Source organism: Chiloscyllium plagiosum, unplaced genomic scaffold, assembly GCF_037043375.1.
Source record: "Chiloscyllium plagiosum isolate Xiang-an unplaced genomic scaffold, Cpla_swu_hap1 HiC_scaffold_5, whole genome shotgun sequence".
Lineage (NCBI taxonomy): Eukaryota > Metazoa > Chordata > Chondrichthyes > Orectolobiformes > Hemiscylliidae > Chiloscyllium > Chiloscyllium plagiosum.
The window spans coordinates 29,713,516-29,731,695 of NW_028270143.1; the positions used below are offsets into that span (position 1 = coordinate 29,713,516).

Sequence of the window (18,180 nt, forward strand, 5' to 3'; positions counted from 1 at the left end):
CCTCTCCCCTCATCTCCATCCAAGGCCCCAAATGATCCTTCCACATCCGGCAGAGATTTTCCTGCACATCCAAACACCTCATCTACTGTGTCCACTGCTTTCGATGTTGATTCTTCTACATTGGGGATACAGGACGCCAACTCCTGGAACATTTCAGAAAACATCTCTGGGACACATGCACCAGACAATCGCACCATGCTGTGGCTGACCACTTCAATTCCCTCTCCCACTCCACCAAGGACACGTAGGACCTGGGCCTCCTTCACCCCAAAATCTAAGCCATCCGACGCCTGGAGGAATATTGCTTCATCTTCCACCCTGGGACCCTCCAACCACTCAGTATCATCATTGATTTCACCAGTTTCCTCATCCCAGATCCAACCCTCCAACTCTGCACTCCCCTTCTGCACTATTCTACCTATCCACCTTCCTTACTACCTATCCGCTCCACCCTTCCCTCTGACATATCACCATCACCCCTATCTTTCTCTACCTTCACCTTCCCAGCTACCTTCATCCCAGCATCCACCATCCCCCTCCCCACCCGCTCCGCCCCCACATTCCAGATGAAGGGCTTATGCCCATAACCTCGACTCCCCTGCTCTTCAGATGCTGCCTGACTTGCCGTGCTTTTCCAGTGCCACACTTTTCGACTCTGATCTTCAGCATCTGCAGTCCTCACTTTCTTCTAGTCTTACCCACCAGAATTGCCCTCTGAAATGGCATAACAAGCCAATGGTGTTAGACTAAAGCCACACGTGCACTGCACTGAATAACAATACTCAGTTTTCTCCCTTAAAGAGCATTAGTGAACCAGTGGATTTTTATAACAACTTGGTTGGACCATGGTCACTTTTACAGTATCTAACCTTTTAGCTCCAGATATTAAAATGAATTCAAATTCTCAAACTCACACTCAAAGCTTCCACATCACTAAACCAGTAGCATAACCATTGAACAATACTGTTCTGTTACAACTCAGGAGAGCAACCTACCACAACCTTCTTCATGGCAATTAGGGATAGGCAGATGTTAGCCTGACCAATGTTGCTCATGTCATATGAAAGAATTCAAAAACACCACAAAGTAACTCAGTCCATAGACAAGGTAGAAGGGGTGAGTGAAATAAAGAACAACTGCAAATTTCTTTAAAGAAAGATAAATAAGCAAGCATGTCAAAATGAAAATAATAAAGAGTAAATTAGAACAAATCAAGAAAAAAAAACATAAAAATAAAACAATACAAGTGATTATATGTGGCAGCTTAGCCTGTTTTAAATTACCTGCGGTGCATGGAAGTTTACTTTTAGTGGATAAGTAATATTCATGCCTTTCAAGAGCCAAGCAATGGCCATATCCATCAAGAGAGAGTTAAATCACTACTTTAACAGTAAGCGGCATTACCATCTCTGAATTATCTACCATCTTCAACTGCTTCACCAACAAACTTCCCTCCATCACAAGGTTACAAGGGCACTTACTGATGACGACATAATGTTCAGCATGTGACGATGCTGCTCCTTTAACAAGGTTATAAACATAGAACACAGAACAGTACGGCACAGTACAGGCCCTTCGGCCCTTGAAGTTGTGCTGGCCTTTTATCCTACTCTAAGATCAGACTAACCTATACCCTTCATTATATTATCCAAGAATCACTTGAAAGTCCCTAAAGTATCTGACTGTACAACCACTGCTGGCAGAGCATTCCACGCACCTACCACTGTGTAAAGAACTTACTTCTGACATCTCCCATAAACCTTCCTCCAATTACCTTGAAATTATGCCCCCTCATGCTGGGCATTTTGTGTCTATCCACTCTATGTCTCTGTCTATCCACTCTATGTCTCTCAATATTTTGGACACTTCTATCAAGTCATCTCTCATCGCTCTATTGAGAAATGCCCTAGCTCCCTCAACCTTTCTTCATAAGACATGCCCTCCAGTATCCTGATAAATCTGTCTGTATCCTCTCTAAAGCTTCCACACCTTTCCCCTAATAAGGCAACCAAACCAGAACACAATATTCCAAATGTGGTCCAACCAGGACTCTATACAGAGCTGAAGCATAACTTTGTGACTCTTAAACTCAATATCCCTGCTAATGAAACTCAACACCCCACAGGCCTTCTTAACACCCCTGTCAACCTGGGTAGCAACTTTAAGGGATCTATGGACTTGGATCCCAAGACCCCTCTGTTCCTCCACACTGCCAAGAATCCTGCCTTTAACCCTATATTCTGCATTCAAATTCGACCATCCAAATTAAATGACTTCACACTTTTCCAGGTTGAACTCCATCTGCCACTTATCAGCCCAGTTGTGCATCCTGTCAATGTCCTGTGGCAACCTACAACATCCCTCCACATTGTCCACAGGGTCACCAACCTTTGTGTTATCGACAAACTTATTAACCCACTCTTCCACTTCCTCATCTAAGTCATTTATGAAAATCACAAAGCGCAGAAATCCCAGAAGATAGCTTTGATCCAGCAACTACTGGATTCAGCACACTCCGACTGTGCCATTCTGCTGTTGGCATAATGTTGTCCTTGTTTTTTTTCAGGGATGTCGTAAGAGACACAGACTCCGAAAAGTCTAAGTTGAAGGGTTTCAGGGCCAATTTGATTAAAGTTGATAGATATTGCCTCAGGCAAAAGGCTTCTAAGTTTTAAAAAAAGCACTTATTCAAGAAGGGTAGTAGAGACAACTCTGGAAAGTATAGACTTGTGAGCCTTACTTCGGTTGTGGGTGAAGTGTGGGAAAGGATTATAAGAGAAAGGATTTATAATCACCTAGAAAGGAATAAGTTGATTAGGGATAGTCAACACGGTTTTGTGAAAGGTAGGTCGTGTGTCACAAACCTGAATGAGTTTTTGAGAAGGTGACCAAACAGGTGGATGAGGGTAAAGCGGTTGATGTGGTGTATATGGGTTTCAGTAACACATTTGATAAGGGTCCCCACAATAGACTATTGCGCAAAATGTGGGGGCATGGGATTCAGGGTGATTTAGCAGTTTGGATCAGAAATTGATCCAAACTGAAAGAAGACAGAGGCTGGTGGTTGCTGGGAAATATTCATACTGAAGTTCAGTTAATAGTGGGGTACCGCAGAAATCTGTTTTGGGTCCACTGTTGCTATCATTTTTATAAGTGACCTGGATGAAGGCATAGAAGAATGGGTTAGTAAATTTGCGGATGACACTAAGGTCAGTAGAGTGACGACATACGTTGTAGATTACAGAGTCATAGATAAACTGCAGAGATGGGCTGAAAGGTGGCAAATTGAGTTTAGTGCAGAAAAGTGTGAGGTGATTCACTTTGGAAGGAGTAACAGGAATGCAGTGTACTGGGCTATTGGTAAGATACTTGGTAGTGCAGATGAGCAGAGAGATCTCAGTGTCCAGCTACATAGATCCTTCAAAGTTGCCACCCAGGTTAATAGGGTTGTTAGAAGGCATACGGTGTGTTAGCTTTTATTGGTAGAGGAATTGAGTTTCGGAACCATGAGATCATGCCGCAGCTGCACAAGACTCTGGTGCAGCCATATTTGGAACACTGCATACAGTTCTGATCACCACATTATAGGAAGGATGTGAAGCTTTGAAAAGGGTTCAGTGGAGAATCACTAGGATGTTGCTTCTTATGAAGGAAAGGCTAAGGGACTTGAGGCCGTTTTTGTTAGAGAGATGAAGGTTGAGAGGTGACTTAATTGAGATATATAAGCTAATCAGAGGATCAGACAGGTTGGACAGTGAGAGCCTTTTTTCTCAGATGGTGATAGCTAGCATGAGGAGACATAGCTTTAAATTGAGGGGTGATAGATATAGGACAGGTGTCAGAGGTAATTTCTTCTCTCAGGGTAGTAGGGGAATGCACTGCCTGCAGCAGTAGTAGACTCGCCAACTTTAAGGGCATTTAAATGGTCATTGGATAAGCATATGGACAAGAATGGAATAGTGTAGGTTAGATGGGCTTGAGAATGGTTCCACAGGTTGGTGCAACATCGAAGACCTAAGGGCCTGTACTATGCTGTAATGTTCTATGTTCTACTTGTACAATGAAAGAGGAGTGATCAGTTCTCCCAGCTCAACTTTTCTCTGGTTTGGCTTGGTTTGAGTACAGTCGAGTCGAAAAAGCTGCTGGACCTCAAAGAAGCAGGTCTAAGCTGATCCTCCTAGCTCTCTGGCTTATCTCCTGTGAAAGCCTGGGTTTGATTTTACCTTTTGTGCCAAGGGGTGTTTATGGGGATTGTTACAAGTATTGGGAACAGCATCATTAAACTGGGATAGTCTGTTGGGTTTTCAGATAGGTTAAGTTATTCTGTATTGTGTTCTCTTTTGTTTGTGTTTCATTCAGTAATCTTATAAATAAATTCTGTTTTGTTTAAAATGAAGTGGTTTTGCTAGTGGCATCTCTCCTGGATTATCTGTTTTACACCTGCTTAAAACAACCAGCAAAGTTAAATCTGGGTGACCTTCTTGGAATGTTTTGAGGGGTCTGGCCTGGTTTATAACAAGCATCAATGATGACTCCTCATCTCCATAAGCAGTACATGTACAAATGCAAGAAGGCCTGAAAAATATCCAAGTTTAGACTAACAAGTGGCAAATGACATTCACACCACACAAGTGCCAGGTAATGACCTTCTTCAACGAGAGAGAATTTAACCATCAACCCTTAATATGCAATGGCATTACCATCACTAAATGCCTAACAATATGATGGGAGTTACCAATGAAGAGAAATTGAACTGGGCAAGTCTGTTAAATGCTGTAGCAACAAGTGCAGGTCAGAGGCTAGGAAGTTTGCAGTGAGAAGCTCACCACATGACTCCCAAAAGCCTGTCCAAAAAGCACAAGCCAGAAGAGCAATGGAATACACCCCACATGCCTGGATACTGCACCTCCATGATATCAGAAGGTTGACATCAGCCAGGACAAAGCAGCCCACTTGATTGGCACCACAAGCAGAAACATTCACTCCTTCCACCACCGGTGTTCAGTACAATATGCAACATGAGCAAGGTAGACGGCAGAAATTGATCAAGGCTCTTAGGCAGCACCTAGCAAACCACAAGCACTACCATCTAGAAGGATGAAGGAAACAGATACATGGGAACATCATCGCCTGCAAGTACCCCTCCAAGTCACACCATTCTGTCTTGGAAATATGCTCCCTTTCCTTGTGGTGCTGGATCAAAATCTTAGAACTCCCTCCATAATGGCATGGTGAGTCTACCTATGCCAAATGGTCTGTAGTGGTTCAGCTTCCCTTCTCAAAGGCAATGAAAGATGTGCAATAAATGGTGGTTGAGCCAGCAAAGCATCATGCCATGATGGAACAAAATAAAAAACACTTGAAGGTCACAACTAAGAGCCTTATGCAAGATCCGACATATCAAATTCATGTTCGATATTAATTTGTCCATTTTTGTTTGACTAGAAAAGTTGGAAGATGTGATCAATGGCTGAACCATACATTTACCAATGGCAAACATGACATACAAAAAGCAGAATATAAGCAACAAAATCAAAAGGTCTAAAAATCTACCTGTGTCTGCAAAAACAAAGTGTTTCTGGACCAACTAATTTGCAGTCAATGCCACTGGGTGATGTCCAGCTGACAAACAATCGATTTCGTAATCGCGTTGGCAATACTTCTTTCTTATACCTTTCATACTCCTCTGGTGTGAAGAGGGTGCCGCCATCATCCTCACCAACAATTCTATGATCAAAAATAATTAAAATTAAAGCTACAATCAGCAACTGAAATTGTTCCACAAAAAGTTGCATAGAAAACAGATTCAAACCGTTTTATGTTTCGAAATAAATTGAAGATACTGCGTAATTTTGTGGTATTTGGGGAAGTACTTTTGTTTCAAAACTTGATAGGATCTCACATATTTATATAAATTTTATATAGTTGAGCCAGCATAAAAGACCACAAAGGTTTTTTTTGATTTTTGCCCTAAGAGCTTATTTGAAACTTTGATTTCTAAATTCAGCCACCCAAGAAGGTTCAGTTGGGACTGGCGATAAACCTTACTACTTTACTAGTATAATTTAAGCAACTTTCCTCACATGCTGAAGCGTGGAGTTCAGCACTGAGCAGCAGAAAAGGAATGAGAAAGAGCATTGGATAATCAATCATGGTTTAAGGCATATCAGACAGTTTTGGTTCCACCAGGACAACTCAGTCCCTGACCTTACTACAGCCTTAGTCCAAACATGGACCAAAGAGCTAAATTCCAGGGTTAGAATGAGAGTGAATGCCCATGACGTCAAGACAGCATTTGACTGAGTGTGGCATCCAGGAATCCTAGCAAAACATGAAGATAATGGAAAGAAGGAGAAAACGTTCAACTGGTTGCAGTCATGCCTTACAAATGGAAGATGGTAGTGATTGGTTAAGGTCAATCATCTCAGTCCTAGGACATCACCGTAGGAGTTCCTCATGGTTGAACCTTAGGCCCAACATGTTACAGCTACTTCATCAATTAACTTCTCTCCATCATATGGTCATAAGTGGGGATGTTTGTTGATGATTCAGCATTCCTCAGATATTGATGAAATCTGTGTTCATATACAGCAAGATCAGGATAACATCCAGGCTTGGGCGAATAAGTGACACAGAAGTGAGAGACAATGACCATCTCAAACAAAACAGAATCTCCTCTTGACATTCAATGGCATTACCATCACTGAATTTCCCACTATCAACATCACAGGGGTTATCATTGACCAGAATCTGAACTGGACCAGCCATAACAATAATAATTCCAAAAGATCAGGTCAAAGGCTAGGAATTCTGTGGTGAGTAACCGTCTGACTCCCTCGCACCTGTTCACCCTCTACAAGGCAAAAGTCAGAGGTTTGATGGAGTACTCGCTTGGATGGACGTATCTTCAACTACACTCAGGAAGCTTGACACCATCCAGGTCAAAGCAGCTTGCTTGACCTTCCATCCACAACCTTCACCACTGACACAGAGTGAGAGCCATGCATAATATCTATTAGATTCACTGCAACAACTCACCACAACTCCTTTGACGGTATCTTCCAAACCCGCAAACACCTAGAAGAATAAGGGAAACTGATGAATGGGACATTACCACGTGTATGCCTAAACCCCCAAAACTGGCAATTCAAAAAGGTAGCTCACCATTACCTCCCAAGAACAATAAGAAATGGGTGATAAATCCTGGCCTAGCTAATGATGCCCACAACTCAAGACAACTTCCTGATCACCGACTAATAGGTGCTAACCCAAAGGGATGTTAGAGAATAAAACGTTGTTGATCTGTGATTGGTAAAGTGCAGTTGTGCTGTAGAGGTGAATTGCAACCTAGCTTTTATTTGATCCACAAAACAATTGTAATGATAGCTGAAACAGAGTTTAATCTGTTTTTCCCTAGTATTCACTGCTTCAATGAAAACAAAAATTATAAAGTTAACTCATTTACACAGGAAATTATTTGAAATACATTGGAATATACTGAAGCATTGTTGACTACATTTGAATGTGTTCGGAATGATTTTTAAATGCAACTGTTAATGATTGCACTCATACACGATAATATATTTCCACAGGAAAGGCAGGGGTAAAACATATCACCCAAGAGAAATAAATAAAAATATTAAACCAGCACCAAAGGAGAAAACAGCTTTTTTGAAAACTTGGAATAGAGAGTTCATGTGGCAGCTCCAAACTGGTCCTTCTATAATCTTACTTAATCCACTGTTGTAGCATGTAGTAGAGAGTGAAGCAAAACTCCAGAATATTCATTTAACCCAATCTTCATGTTTAAGTAAAAGCATGATGCTGCAGCTATGAACCAGAAACATAAAGTACTCAAGAAACTCAGGAAGTCTGGCAATATCTGTAGAGAGTGAAACAGATGGTGAGGGTGCCCAGAGCAAAGGATTAAGAAAGTACAAGTGTTAATGCTAATGGTTACTTGCCACATATTAGATGCAAAATTTATTTTCATGCAGATCCAACTGCTCTCCCCACTCTTTTGTTTTGCCAGTGCCATAAAAGATGCAACAGTAATTGCTTACTTATTCCCTGTGGAATAGCATTCTTTATTAAAGTGTAAGAAAATGTGTTGTCACTTTGCCCACTATCTCAGAGATTATTTAAAATTAACAACACCTCATTAATTCCTGTCTAAAAACAGATTATCCTTACTCATGTGCAAAACCTTCCTACTTTGAAAAGATTTCATGAAATCTATCCTTAGCTACCTCTGTTTGGGGAAAATAATCCCACTGTCTGCTGTCTCAACAGAACTAATTTTCCATTTTGTCCTGATGATACAATGTTATGGACTGAAATGTGACCATGTCCCAACAGCCAACAGAATGAAGCTAATTAAGATTCAGGCCAGACCAATGGGACTATTGCACCAAACAGAGAGCTTAGTCACCAAATAACCTCGTTCCCAGGCTGATCCCAATCCTTGTCAGACTCCAGCTTCAGATAAGGAGAGAGTAAGGAATGCAGATGTTGGAGATCAGAGTTGAAAACTGTGGTGCTGGAAAAGCACAGCAAGTAAGGCAGATTCCAAGAAGCAGGAGAATCGACATTTTGGGCAAAAGTCCCTCATCAGGAATGTTGATGGCTCAGAGCAGAGTGTGGAGCAGATAGGGGGGAAGGAAGATGGACGGTGGGGGGGGAACAGTTCAAGAAGGTGGCAACGAGTTGGAGGGTTGGATCTGGGAGGTGTGGGGAGGGGAGTCAAGGAAACTGGTGAAATCCATGTTGATGCCATGTGGTTGGAGGGTCCCAACACAGATGATGAGGCGTTCTTCCTCCAGGCATTGGATGGCTAGAATTGTGGAGAAGGCGGCCCAGGACTTGCATGTCCTTGGCAGAGTGGGAGGGGGAGTTGAAGCGGTCGGTCACAAGGTGGTGGGGTTTTCTCAGTGTGTTTCAGAGATGTTCTCTAACATTCTGCAAGTTCCCATTATAGAGGAGATCACATCAAGAACAACAGACTCAGTAGATGAGGTGTTTGTTTGTGCAAAAATCTCTGCTGCACGTGAAAGGACCCTTTGGGACCCTGGATGGACGTGACGGGGGAGGTGTAGACAGAAGTTTTATATCTCTTGCAGCGGCAAGGGAAGGTGCCAGGAGTGGAAGATGGGTGGATTGGTTGGGGGGGCGGGTGTTGCTGGTGGGCATTGTTGACCATATAATAGGGAAATTGCGGTTGTTAAAGTAGGAGATATCTGGAATCGCACTTCCTGGAAATAGGTACGGCAGAGGCGGAGGAATTGGGAGTAAGGTATAGCATTTTTACAGGAAGAGGTTGGGAGGAGATCTAGACCACATAGCTATGGGAGTCAGTGAGTTTTGGGTAAGAGGTAGAACCAGGCGGTGCGGGGTTTGCAGGGTTCCCGGACTATGAGGTTGAAGGCTGTGAATGGAAGATCCCCTGAGGTGTTGAGGTAGTGGATAGTCTGGAAGATGATGGTTTGGTGGTGGGAGATGAGATCATGGTTGAGGGACAGTGGGAGGAGGTGTCCATGAGTTGGCGGCTGGCTACAGTAGCGTGGAAGACAGCGTGCCAAACTACCTCTGCCCTTGAATCCCACTCCCTCCAACCACAACAAGGATAGAATCCTCCGTTCCTCACCTTCCACCCCATCAATCTCTGGATACAGCGCATCATCCTCCACCATTTCCGTGAGATATATTTCCCTCTTCACCCTTATCTGCATTCTACAGAGACCATTCCCTCCACGCCCCCCACCAATCTACCCTCCACTCCCAGCACCATCCCTTGTCACTGCAAGAGGTGTAATAACTGTGTCCACACCTCCCCTGTCACATCCATCCAAGACTCCAAAGGGTCCTTCCACATCTGGCAGAGATTTTCCTGCATATCCAAAAACCTTATGTCCTGTGTCTGTTGCTCTTGAGGTGGTCTCCTCTACATTGGGGAGACAGGACACCAACTCGCAGAACGTTTCAGAGAACATCTATGGAATACCAAACAACCCACCGCCCTGTGGTCAACCACTTCAAATCCCCCTCCCAGTCCACCAAGGACATGCAGGTCCTGGGCCTCCTCCACTGGCAAATTCTGGAGGAAGAACACCTCATCTTCTGCATTGGGACCTTCCAACTACAGGGCATCAATGTCAATTTCAACAGTTTCATCATCTCCCCTTCCCCCACTTCATCCCAGATCCAACCATCCAACTCGGCACCGCCCTCTTGAACTGTCCCACCTGTCCATCTTCCTTCCCACCTATCTGATCCACCCTATCAACATCACCCCCATCTGCAACCGCCTTCCCAGCTACCATCCACCCAGCCCCACCCCGCTATTTATCTCTCAGCCCTCTCCCACATCCCCAACATTCCTGATGAAGGTCTTATGCCTGAAATGTCGTTTCTCCTGCTCCTCGGATGCTGCCTGACCTCTTGTGCTTTTCCAGCTTTTTAACTCCAGTTTCAGATAAACCCAAGTATCAGACAGACCCTGACCCCAGACAAAGGCCAGTCCTAGTCAGACCCTAATCACTGGGCAGATCTCAATTCCAGTAAAACCCAAGTACCAAACAAACCAAAGTACCAGGTAGAACAACTTTCCAGACAAACTTCAATCCAAGATAGACTTCATTGCTGAGACAGGGTGAAAGTGAGTACTTCAGAAGCTGGAGATTAGAGTCAAAAGCATGGTGCTGGAAAAGCACAGCAGGTTAGGCAACATCCGAAAAACAGGAAAATCGACAATTCGGCCAAAAGCCTTTCATCAGGAATCTTTGCAGAGATATTCTGAGTTTAGCCAAATCAAAGCCCCAAACCCATCCCAATTCCACAAACATCTCCATCCAAGAGACCCCATTTTTAGACACCTAAATTCTAGATAGATCCTAATGCCAATCCCAGAGACTCAAAATCCCTGGCAGAAACCAATCCCAGACAAACTCCAGTCCCAGAGACACCCCAATCCCAAACAGAGTTTAACTTCAGGCAGACCCGAATGCCAGAGATACCCTAATCCCAGGCTGATCCCAATTCCAGACATCCCAATCCCAGACTGACACCCTAATCCCAGACTGACACCCTAATCCCAGACTGACTGTAATTCCAGAGAGACCCCAATCCCAGACAGAAACCCTAATCCCAGAGATACACGCCAAATCCCAGACAGCCATCCCAATCCCGGACACTCTCTGATGCGCGACAGACCCCAGGTACCAGACAGACAGACAGACTCCGGGCAGGTAAACCTCGGCCGTGGGAGTATGTTTGCTCACAGCCAGCTCCACGGGATGACGCTGTGTCAGGAGCAGACCTCCTGCCAGCGGTTTCGCCCTGTGTGCCGGCGCGGAGCTGGGCCCTAAGCCCGGTGACTGCGGGCCGCTCTCTCCGCCTTTGCTCAGGCCAGGAGCGGACACAGCGCAGAGTTGGGTCCACACTCGCACACATCTGCGGACGGATAATCTCACCTCCGATAATCGACATAAGCGTCGACAGCGGCCGCTGCGTCCTTGTCCAAACTGATCCGCTCCATCTGCCCGTTGCTCAGCAACGGATCGCCCAGCAACCAGAGGTGCACGAGGGTGAAGAGAGTACACAGTGTGTCAACATAGATAATACAGAGTACTGGATATAGTGCACTGAGTGTACGATAGAGTGCAGGTACGACATTAGACACAACGTATAAAAATTCAGTGTCTGTGATATACAATACCTATGCACAACTTATAACAAAGTGAATACACCACGTCATAGGAACATGAGAAATGGGAGCAGGAGTAGGCCCTCTGGCCCTTCCAGCCTGCTCTGCCAGTCAATAAGATCATGGCTGATCTTTTCTTGGCCTCAGCTGCACTGACCTTAACCTTTAAATCCTTTAGTGTTCAAAAAAATCTATCTTAGCTTAAAAACATTTACTGGAGTAATATTAACTACTTGACTGGGCAGGGAATTCCATTGATTCACAACCCTCTGGTTGAAGGGGTTCCTTCTCAATTCTGTCCTAAATCTGCTCTCCTTAGTTTTGAGGCTATGACCACTTGTCCTAGTTTCACCTTCCAGTGGAACCATGCTCTCCATGTCTATCTTATCTATTCCCTTCTATTTTATATGTTTCGAGAAGATCACCCCCTCATTCTTCTAAGTTCCAATGAATAAAATCCGAGTCTACTTAGTCTCTCCTCATAAGTCAACCCCCTCAACTCTGGAATCAAACTAGTGAACCTCACCTGCACCCCTTCCAGAGCTAAGACATCCTTTCTCTAGTAAGCAGAACAAAACTAATTACAGTACTTCAGGTGTGGCTTCACCAGCACCCTATACAGCTGCAAAATAACCTCCCCGATTTAAACTCAATCCCTTTAACAATGAAGGACAAAATTCCATTTGCCTTCCTAATTACCCATTGCACCTGCAAACCAACCTTCTGCAATTCATGCAAAAGGACACCCAGGTTCCTTTGCATAGCAGCATGCAAGCAATAGTACTTTTACTGTTACTACTACCAAAATGTATAACTTCACATTTATTAACATTGTATTGCATCTGCCAGACCTTTGCCCATTCACTTAAACTATGTTCCTCTGTAAAATTTCACGTCCTCTGCACACATTGCTCTGCCACTCATCTTAGGGTCATCTGCATACTTTGATACACTACATGTGGTCCCCAACTCCAAATCATTAGAATGCCAATGTAAACTGTGAATAATTGCAGTCCCAACACTGCTCCCAGAGGCACGCCATTAGTAGTGATTGCCAACCAGAGTAGCACTGATTTATAGAACGTAGAATATAGAAGATAGAACATACATACAGAACAGGCCCTTCGGCCCACGATGTTGTGCTGAAGATTATTCCTAATCTCAAATAAAATAACTTAACCTACGCACCCCTCAATTCACTGCTGTCCATGTGCATGTCCAGCAGTCGCTTAAATGTCCCTAATGTCTCTGCTTCCACTGCTGGCAATGCATTCCATGCATTCACAACTGTCTTCCATGCATGAAGAACCTACCTCTAACGTTTCCTCTATACTTCCCCCTAATATCTTAAAGCGATGACCCCTTGTGCCAGTCAATCCTGCCCTGGGGAAAAAGTCTCTGGCTATTAACTCTATCCAAGCCTCTCATTACCTTGTATACCTCGATCAGGTCCCCTCTCTCCTCCTTCTCTCCAGAGAGAAAAATCCGAGCTTAGTCAACCTCTCTTCGTAAGACAAACCCTCCAGTCCCAGGCAGCATCCTGATAAACCTTCTTTGCACCCTCCAAAGTCTCCATATCTTTCCTATAATAGGGCAATCAGAAGTGGACACAATATTCCAAGTGTGGTCTCACCAGGGTCTTGTAGAGCTGCAGCAAAACCTTTCTACTCTTAAATTCGATCCCCCATTAATGAAAGCCAAAACATCATATGCTTTCTTAACCATCCTATCCACTTGGGTGGCAACTTTGAGGAATCTATGCACTTGAACACCAAGATCCCTCTGTTCCTACACACCACCAAGAATTCTTTTATCCTGTATTCAGCATTCAAGTTCGACCTTCCAAAATGCATCACTTTGCATTTATCCAGGTTGAACTCCATCTGCCATTTGTCAGCCCAGCTCTGTATCCTGTCTATGTCGCGCTGCAGCCTTCAATAGCCCTCGATACTTATTAATGGCACGTCCAACCTTTGTGTCATTGGCAAATTTACTAACCCTCCTCTCATCCTCCTCATCCAAGTCATTTATAAAAACTACAAAGAGCAGAGACTCAAGAGCAGAGCCCTGTGGGACACCAGTCACCACTGACCTCCAGGCAGAATTCTTTCCATCTACAACCACTCTCTGCCTTCTGTCAGCCAACCAATTCTGAATCCAGACAGCCAAATCTCCCTGTATCCCATACTCCCTTACTTTATGAATGAGCCTACCATGGGGAGCCTTATCAAATGCCTTGCTGAAGTCCATATACATCGCATCCACTGCTTGACCTTTGTCGACCTGTCTTGTCATCCCCTCAAAGAACTCAATAAGATTTACGAGGCACGACCAGCCCCTCACAAAGCCATGCTGACTGCCTTTAATCACTGCTGTTGTACTGTTCGCCGAGCTGGAAGTTTTTGTTGCAAACGTTTCGTCCCCTGTCTTGGTTACATCCTCAGTGCTTGGGAGCCTCCTGTGAAGCGCTTCTGTGGTGTTTCCTCCGGCATTTATAGTGGCCTGTCCCTGCCGCTTCCGGTTGTCAGTTTCAGCTGTCCGCTGTAGTGGCCGGTATATTGGTTCCAGGTCTATGTGTTTGTTGATGGAGTTTGTGGATGAGTGCCAAGCTTCTAGGAATTCCCTGGCTGTTAGATTAGATTAGATTAGATTAGATTAGATTAGATTACTTACAGTGTGGAAACAGGCCCTTCGGCCCAACAAGTCCACACCGACCCGCCGAAGCGCAACCCACCCATTCCCCTACATTTACCCCTTTACCTAACACTACGGGAAATTTAGCATGGCCAATTCACCTGTTCTTTGTTTCGCTTGCCCTATAATGGTAGTGTTGTCCCAGTCAAATTCATGTTGCTTGTCGTCTGCGTGTGTGGCTACTAGGGATAGCTGGTCATGTCGTTTCGTGGTTAGTTGATGTTCGTGGATGCGGATCATTAGCTGTCTTCCTGTTTGTCCTATATAGTGTTTTGTGCAGTCCTTGCATGGGATTTTGTACACTACATTAGTTTTGCTCATGCTGGGTATCGGGTCCTTTGTTTTGGTGAGTTGTTGTCTGAGAGTGGCTGTTGGTTTGTGTGCTGTTATAAGTCCTAGTGGTCGCAGTAGTCTGGCTGTCATTTCAGAGATGTTCTTGATGTAGGGCTAGTCCTTTGGGTTGCGGCATGTCCTCGTTCTGTTGTCTCTCCCTTAGGCATCTGTTGATGAAATTGCGAGGATATCCGTTTTTTGCGAATACCTTGTATAGGTGTTCCTCTTCCTCTTTTTGCAGTTCTGGTGTGCTGCAGTGTGTTGTGGCCCTTTTGAATAGTGTCTTGATGCAACTTCGTTTGTGTGTATTAATCACTCTATGCTTTTCCAAGTAATCAGAAATCCTATCCCTCAGAATTAGTTCCAAAACCTTGCTGACCACAGACGTAAGACTAACTGGTCTGTAATTGCGATGGATTTCCTTATTCCCCTTCTTGAAAAGAAGAACAACATTTACCTCCCTCCAATCCTCCAGTACAACTCCTGTGGAGAGTGAGGAAGTAAAGATCTTCGCCAGCGGCTTAGCAACCTCCTTTCTTCAGGTTCCTGGAGCAACCTGGGATAAATCTGGTCTGGCCCTGGAGACTTATCAATCTTAATGTTTACCAAAATTTCCAGCACATCAACTTCAACAATCTTGATCTGTTCAAGCCTGTTTCCCAGCTCCTCAAAGTTCTCATTCACAACAAGGTCCCTTTCCTTAGTGAAATCCAAAGCAAAAAACGCATTTAGGACTTCCCCTATTTGCTCAGATTCCAAGTACAAGTTCCCTATGCTATCCCTGACTGGCCCTACCTTCTCCCTGATCATTCTCTTATTACTCACGTATCTCCACTCCTTGCTTCCTGTTCATCAACCAATCCTCTATCCATGGCACCTTGTTGAAGACCTTTTGGAAATCATGGTACACCACATCTACTGGGTCCCCGTTGTCCACCATGCTTGTAATGTCTTCATAGAATTCCAAAAAATCAGTAAAGATGAAATGCCCTTCATGAACCCATGCTGTGTCTGCGCAGTGGGACAATTTCTATGTAGATGCCTTGTTATTTCTTACTTGATAATAGACTCAAGCAATGTCCCCACTGCAGAAGTTAAGCTAAATGGTCTATAATTTCCCACCTTTTGTTTACCACCCTTTTTAAACAGTGGAGTCACATTTGCTAGAAACCTTTGCTATCTGTCTTTATGTTCTGTGCTAGTTTTTTTCTTATGTTCTATATTTTCTTTATAGTTCTTTTGTGGCTTTTTGTTGACCTTTAAAGCTGTCCCAATCATCTGGTTTCCTGCTGATCTTGGCCACTTTGTATGCCTTCTCTTTCAATTTGATAGCCTCCCTATTTCACCCATGGTAGAATACCTCTTATGGTGTTTCCTTTTCACTGGAATATACTTTTGCTGACCACTTTGAAAAATTGCTTTGAAAGTCCTCCACTGCTCATCAACTGTCCCACCATAAGGTCTTTGTTTCCAGTCTATTTTAGCCAACTCCTACCTCATCATATTGTGGTCTCTGTTGTTTGCCAGGACCCTGGCATTGAATTTTATCTTCACAATCTCCATCTGTATTCTAAATTCAACCATACTGTGATTGCTCCTTCAAAGAGGACCCCTAACTATGAAGTCATTAATTATTCCTGTCTCATTACACAAGACAAGATCTAGGATAGCTTGCTCCCTCAGTTCCATTACATACTGTTCAAGAAAACTATCGCAGACACACTCAATGATCTCCTCGTCAAGGTTACCCTGATTGAGCTGGTTCGACCAATCGACATGTAGACTAAAATCATCCATGATAATTGCCATACTATTTTTATAGGCATGAGTTATTTCTTTGTTTAGTGCCCGCCCAAATGTGATGTTATTATTTGGTGGCCTATAGACTACACCTATCAGTGACATTTTTTTCTTATTAAAATTTCTAATTTTCAACCAAAAGGATTCAACCTTATTCTCCAGAGAAACTGTCTCACCTCTCAGCACCGCCCTGATGTCATCCTTGAATATCAGAGTCACACCACTTCCCTTACCTTCCTGTCTGTCCTTCTGAATCGTCTGATACCCCTGGATATTTAACTCCCATTCATGACCATCCTGTTACCATGTCTCCATAATGGCTACTAAATCATATTCGTTCGCGACGATTTGTGCCGTTAACTCATCGACCTTGTTACGAATGCTGTGAGCATTCAGGTAAAGTGCTGTTATGTTAGTTTTCATATCCTCATGATTTCCAGTATCTCTAATAATATCTCCTATGTTATTCTTCCTTTTTACTTTATTCATAGTCTGCCTCGTACTTAAACCCACCTGCACACATACTAACCTGCTGCTTACCTTTTCATTTATCATCATACTTTCTGTCATTTTCCCCTTCCCTTCACCCTGACTCACTAATTGTTTTTGCTAGAACACTGGTTCTAGATCAGTTCAGGTGGAGACCATCCCATCGGTACAGATCCCTCCTGTTCCAAAACTGATGCCAATGCCCCATGAAATGGAACCCGTCTTTCTGACACCACTCTCTTAGCCACGTGTTTGCTTCCCTAAATTTCTCTTCCCTAAGCCAATTTACATGTGGCTCAGGTAGTAATCCGGAGATTATGACCCTTGGGGACCTGTTCTTAGTTTTGTTCCTAGTGCCTGATAATCCCCAAACCGGTCCTCTTTCCTAGCCTTCCCCATATTGTTTGTCCCAATGGGACCACAACAATTGGATCCTCCCCTTCCTGCTGCAATACCTTTTTAAGCCAGTCAGAGAGATCTTGCACCCTGGCACTGGCCAAGCAATGCACTGTGCAGGACTCCCGATCTGATGTTCAAAGGATATTATCTATCCCGTTAATTATAGAATCCTCTATAACTACCATTTGTCGTTTTGCTCTCCCATCTTGAAAGGCTTCCTGCACTGTGGTGCCATGGCCAGCTGGCTCATCCTCCCCACAGCCTTTTTCCTAATCCACACAAGGAGCAAGTACCTTGCCTGTTGGACAAGGTCAGAGCTGAGGCTCCTCCGTTCCTGAACTCAGGAACCCCCTACCTGCCTCACTTGCAATCACACCCTGCTGTCCCTGATCAGTGACTGAAATTGAATTACATAATCTACCAGATGTGACTGCCTCCTGAAACAAAGCATCCAGGTAACTTACTCCCTTCCGGTTGTGCCACAGTGTTTGAAGCTCAGATCCAGTTCATCATTTCTGAGCTGGAATTCCTTCAGCAACCAACACTTGCTGCAGATGAGGTCACTACAGTTCACAATGGGATCAGCCAATTATCACATCATACAGCTACAGCACATCACCTGCCCAGCCATCATTACTTAGTTTGTTACTTTATTAATTTATATAAATTTATGAGTTAATTAATTTCTAATACTTCTCTGCTAATTCTTCTTTTTCAAACTTGCTGCAGATTTCCTACCAGCCAATCAGGTCACAGCTTCCCTG

General features: G+C 43.9%; 2 protein-coding genes across 7 annotated transcripts in view; one reads left to right on the plus strand and one right to left on the minus strand.

The window, feature by feature from the left end:
• Positions 1–11,589, minus strand: part of fam221a (family with sequence similarity 221 member A) — a 49,373-nt gene extending 37,784 nt beyond the window's left edge. For both annotated transcript variants that reach the window (XM_043689750.2, XM_043689749.2), the window contains exons 1-2: positions 11,469–11,589; positions 5,554–5,727 (exon numbers count right to left, since the gene is read on the minus strand). In XM_043689750.2, the coding sequence (XP_043545685.2) occupies positions 5,554–5,727; positions 11,469–11,533 (239 nt within the window). In that variant the 5' untranslated portion in view covers positions 11,534–11,589. The remainder of the gene's footprint in view (positions 1–5,553; positions 5,728–11,468) is intronic.
• stk31 (serine/threonine kinase 31) overlaps positions 11,528–18,180 on the plus strand; it is a 113,304-nt gene continuing 106,651 nt past the window's right edge. For all 5 annotated transcript variants that reach the window (XM_043689740.2, XM_087987065.1, XM_087987067.1 and 2 more), the window contains exon 1: positions 11,528–11,661. The gene's annotated coding sequence lies outside the window, so the exon portion shown is untranslated. The remainder of the gene's footprint in view (positions 11,662–18,180) is intronic.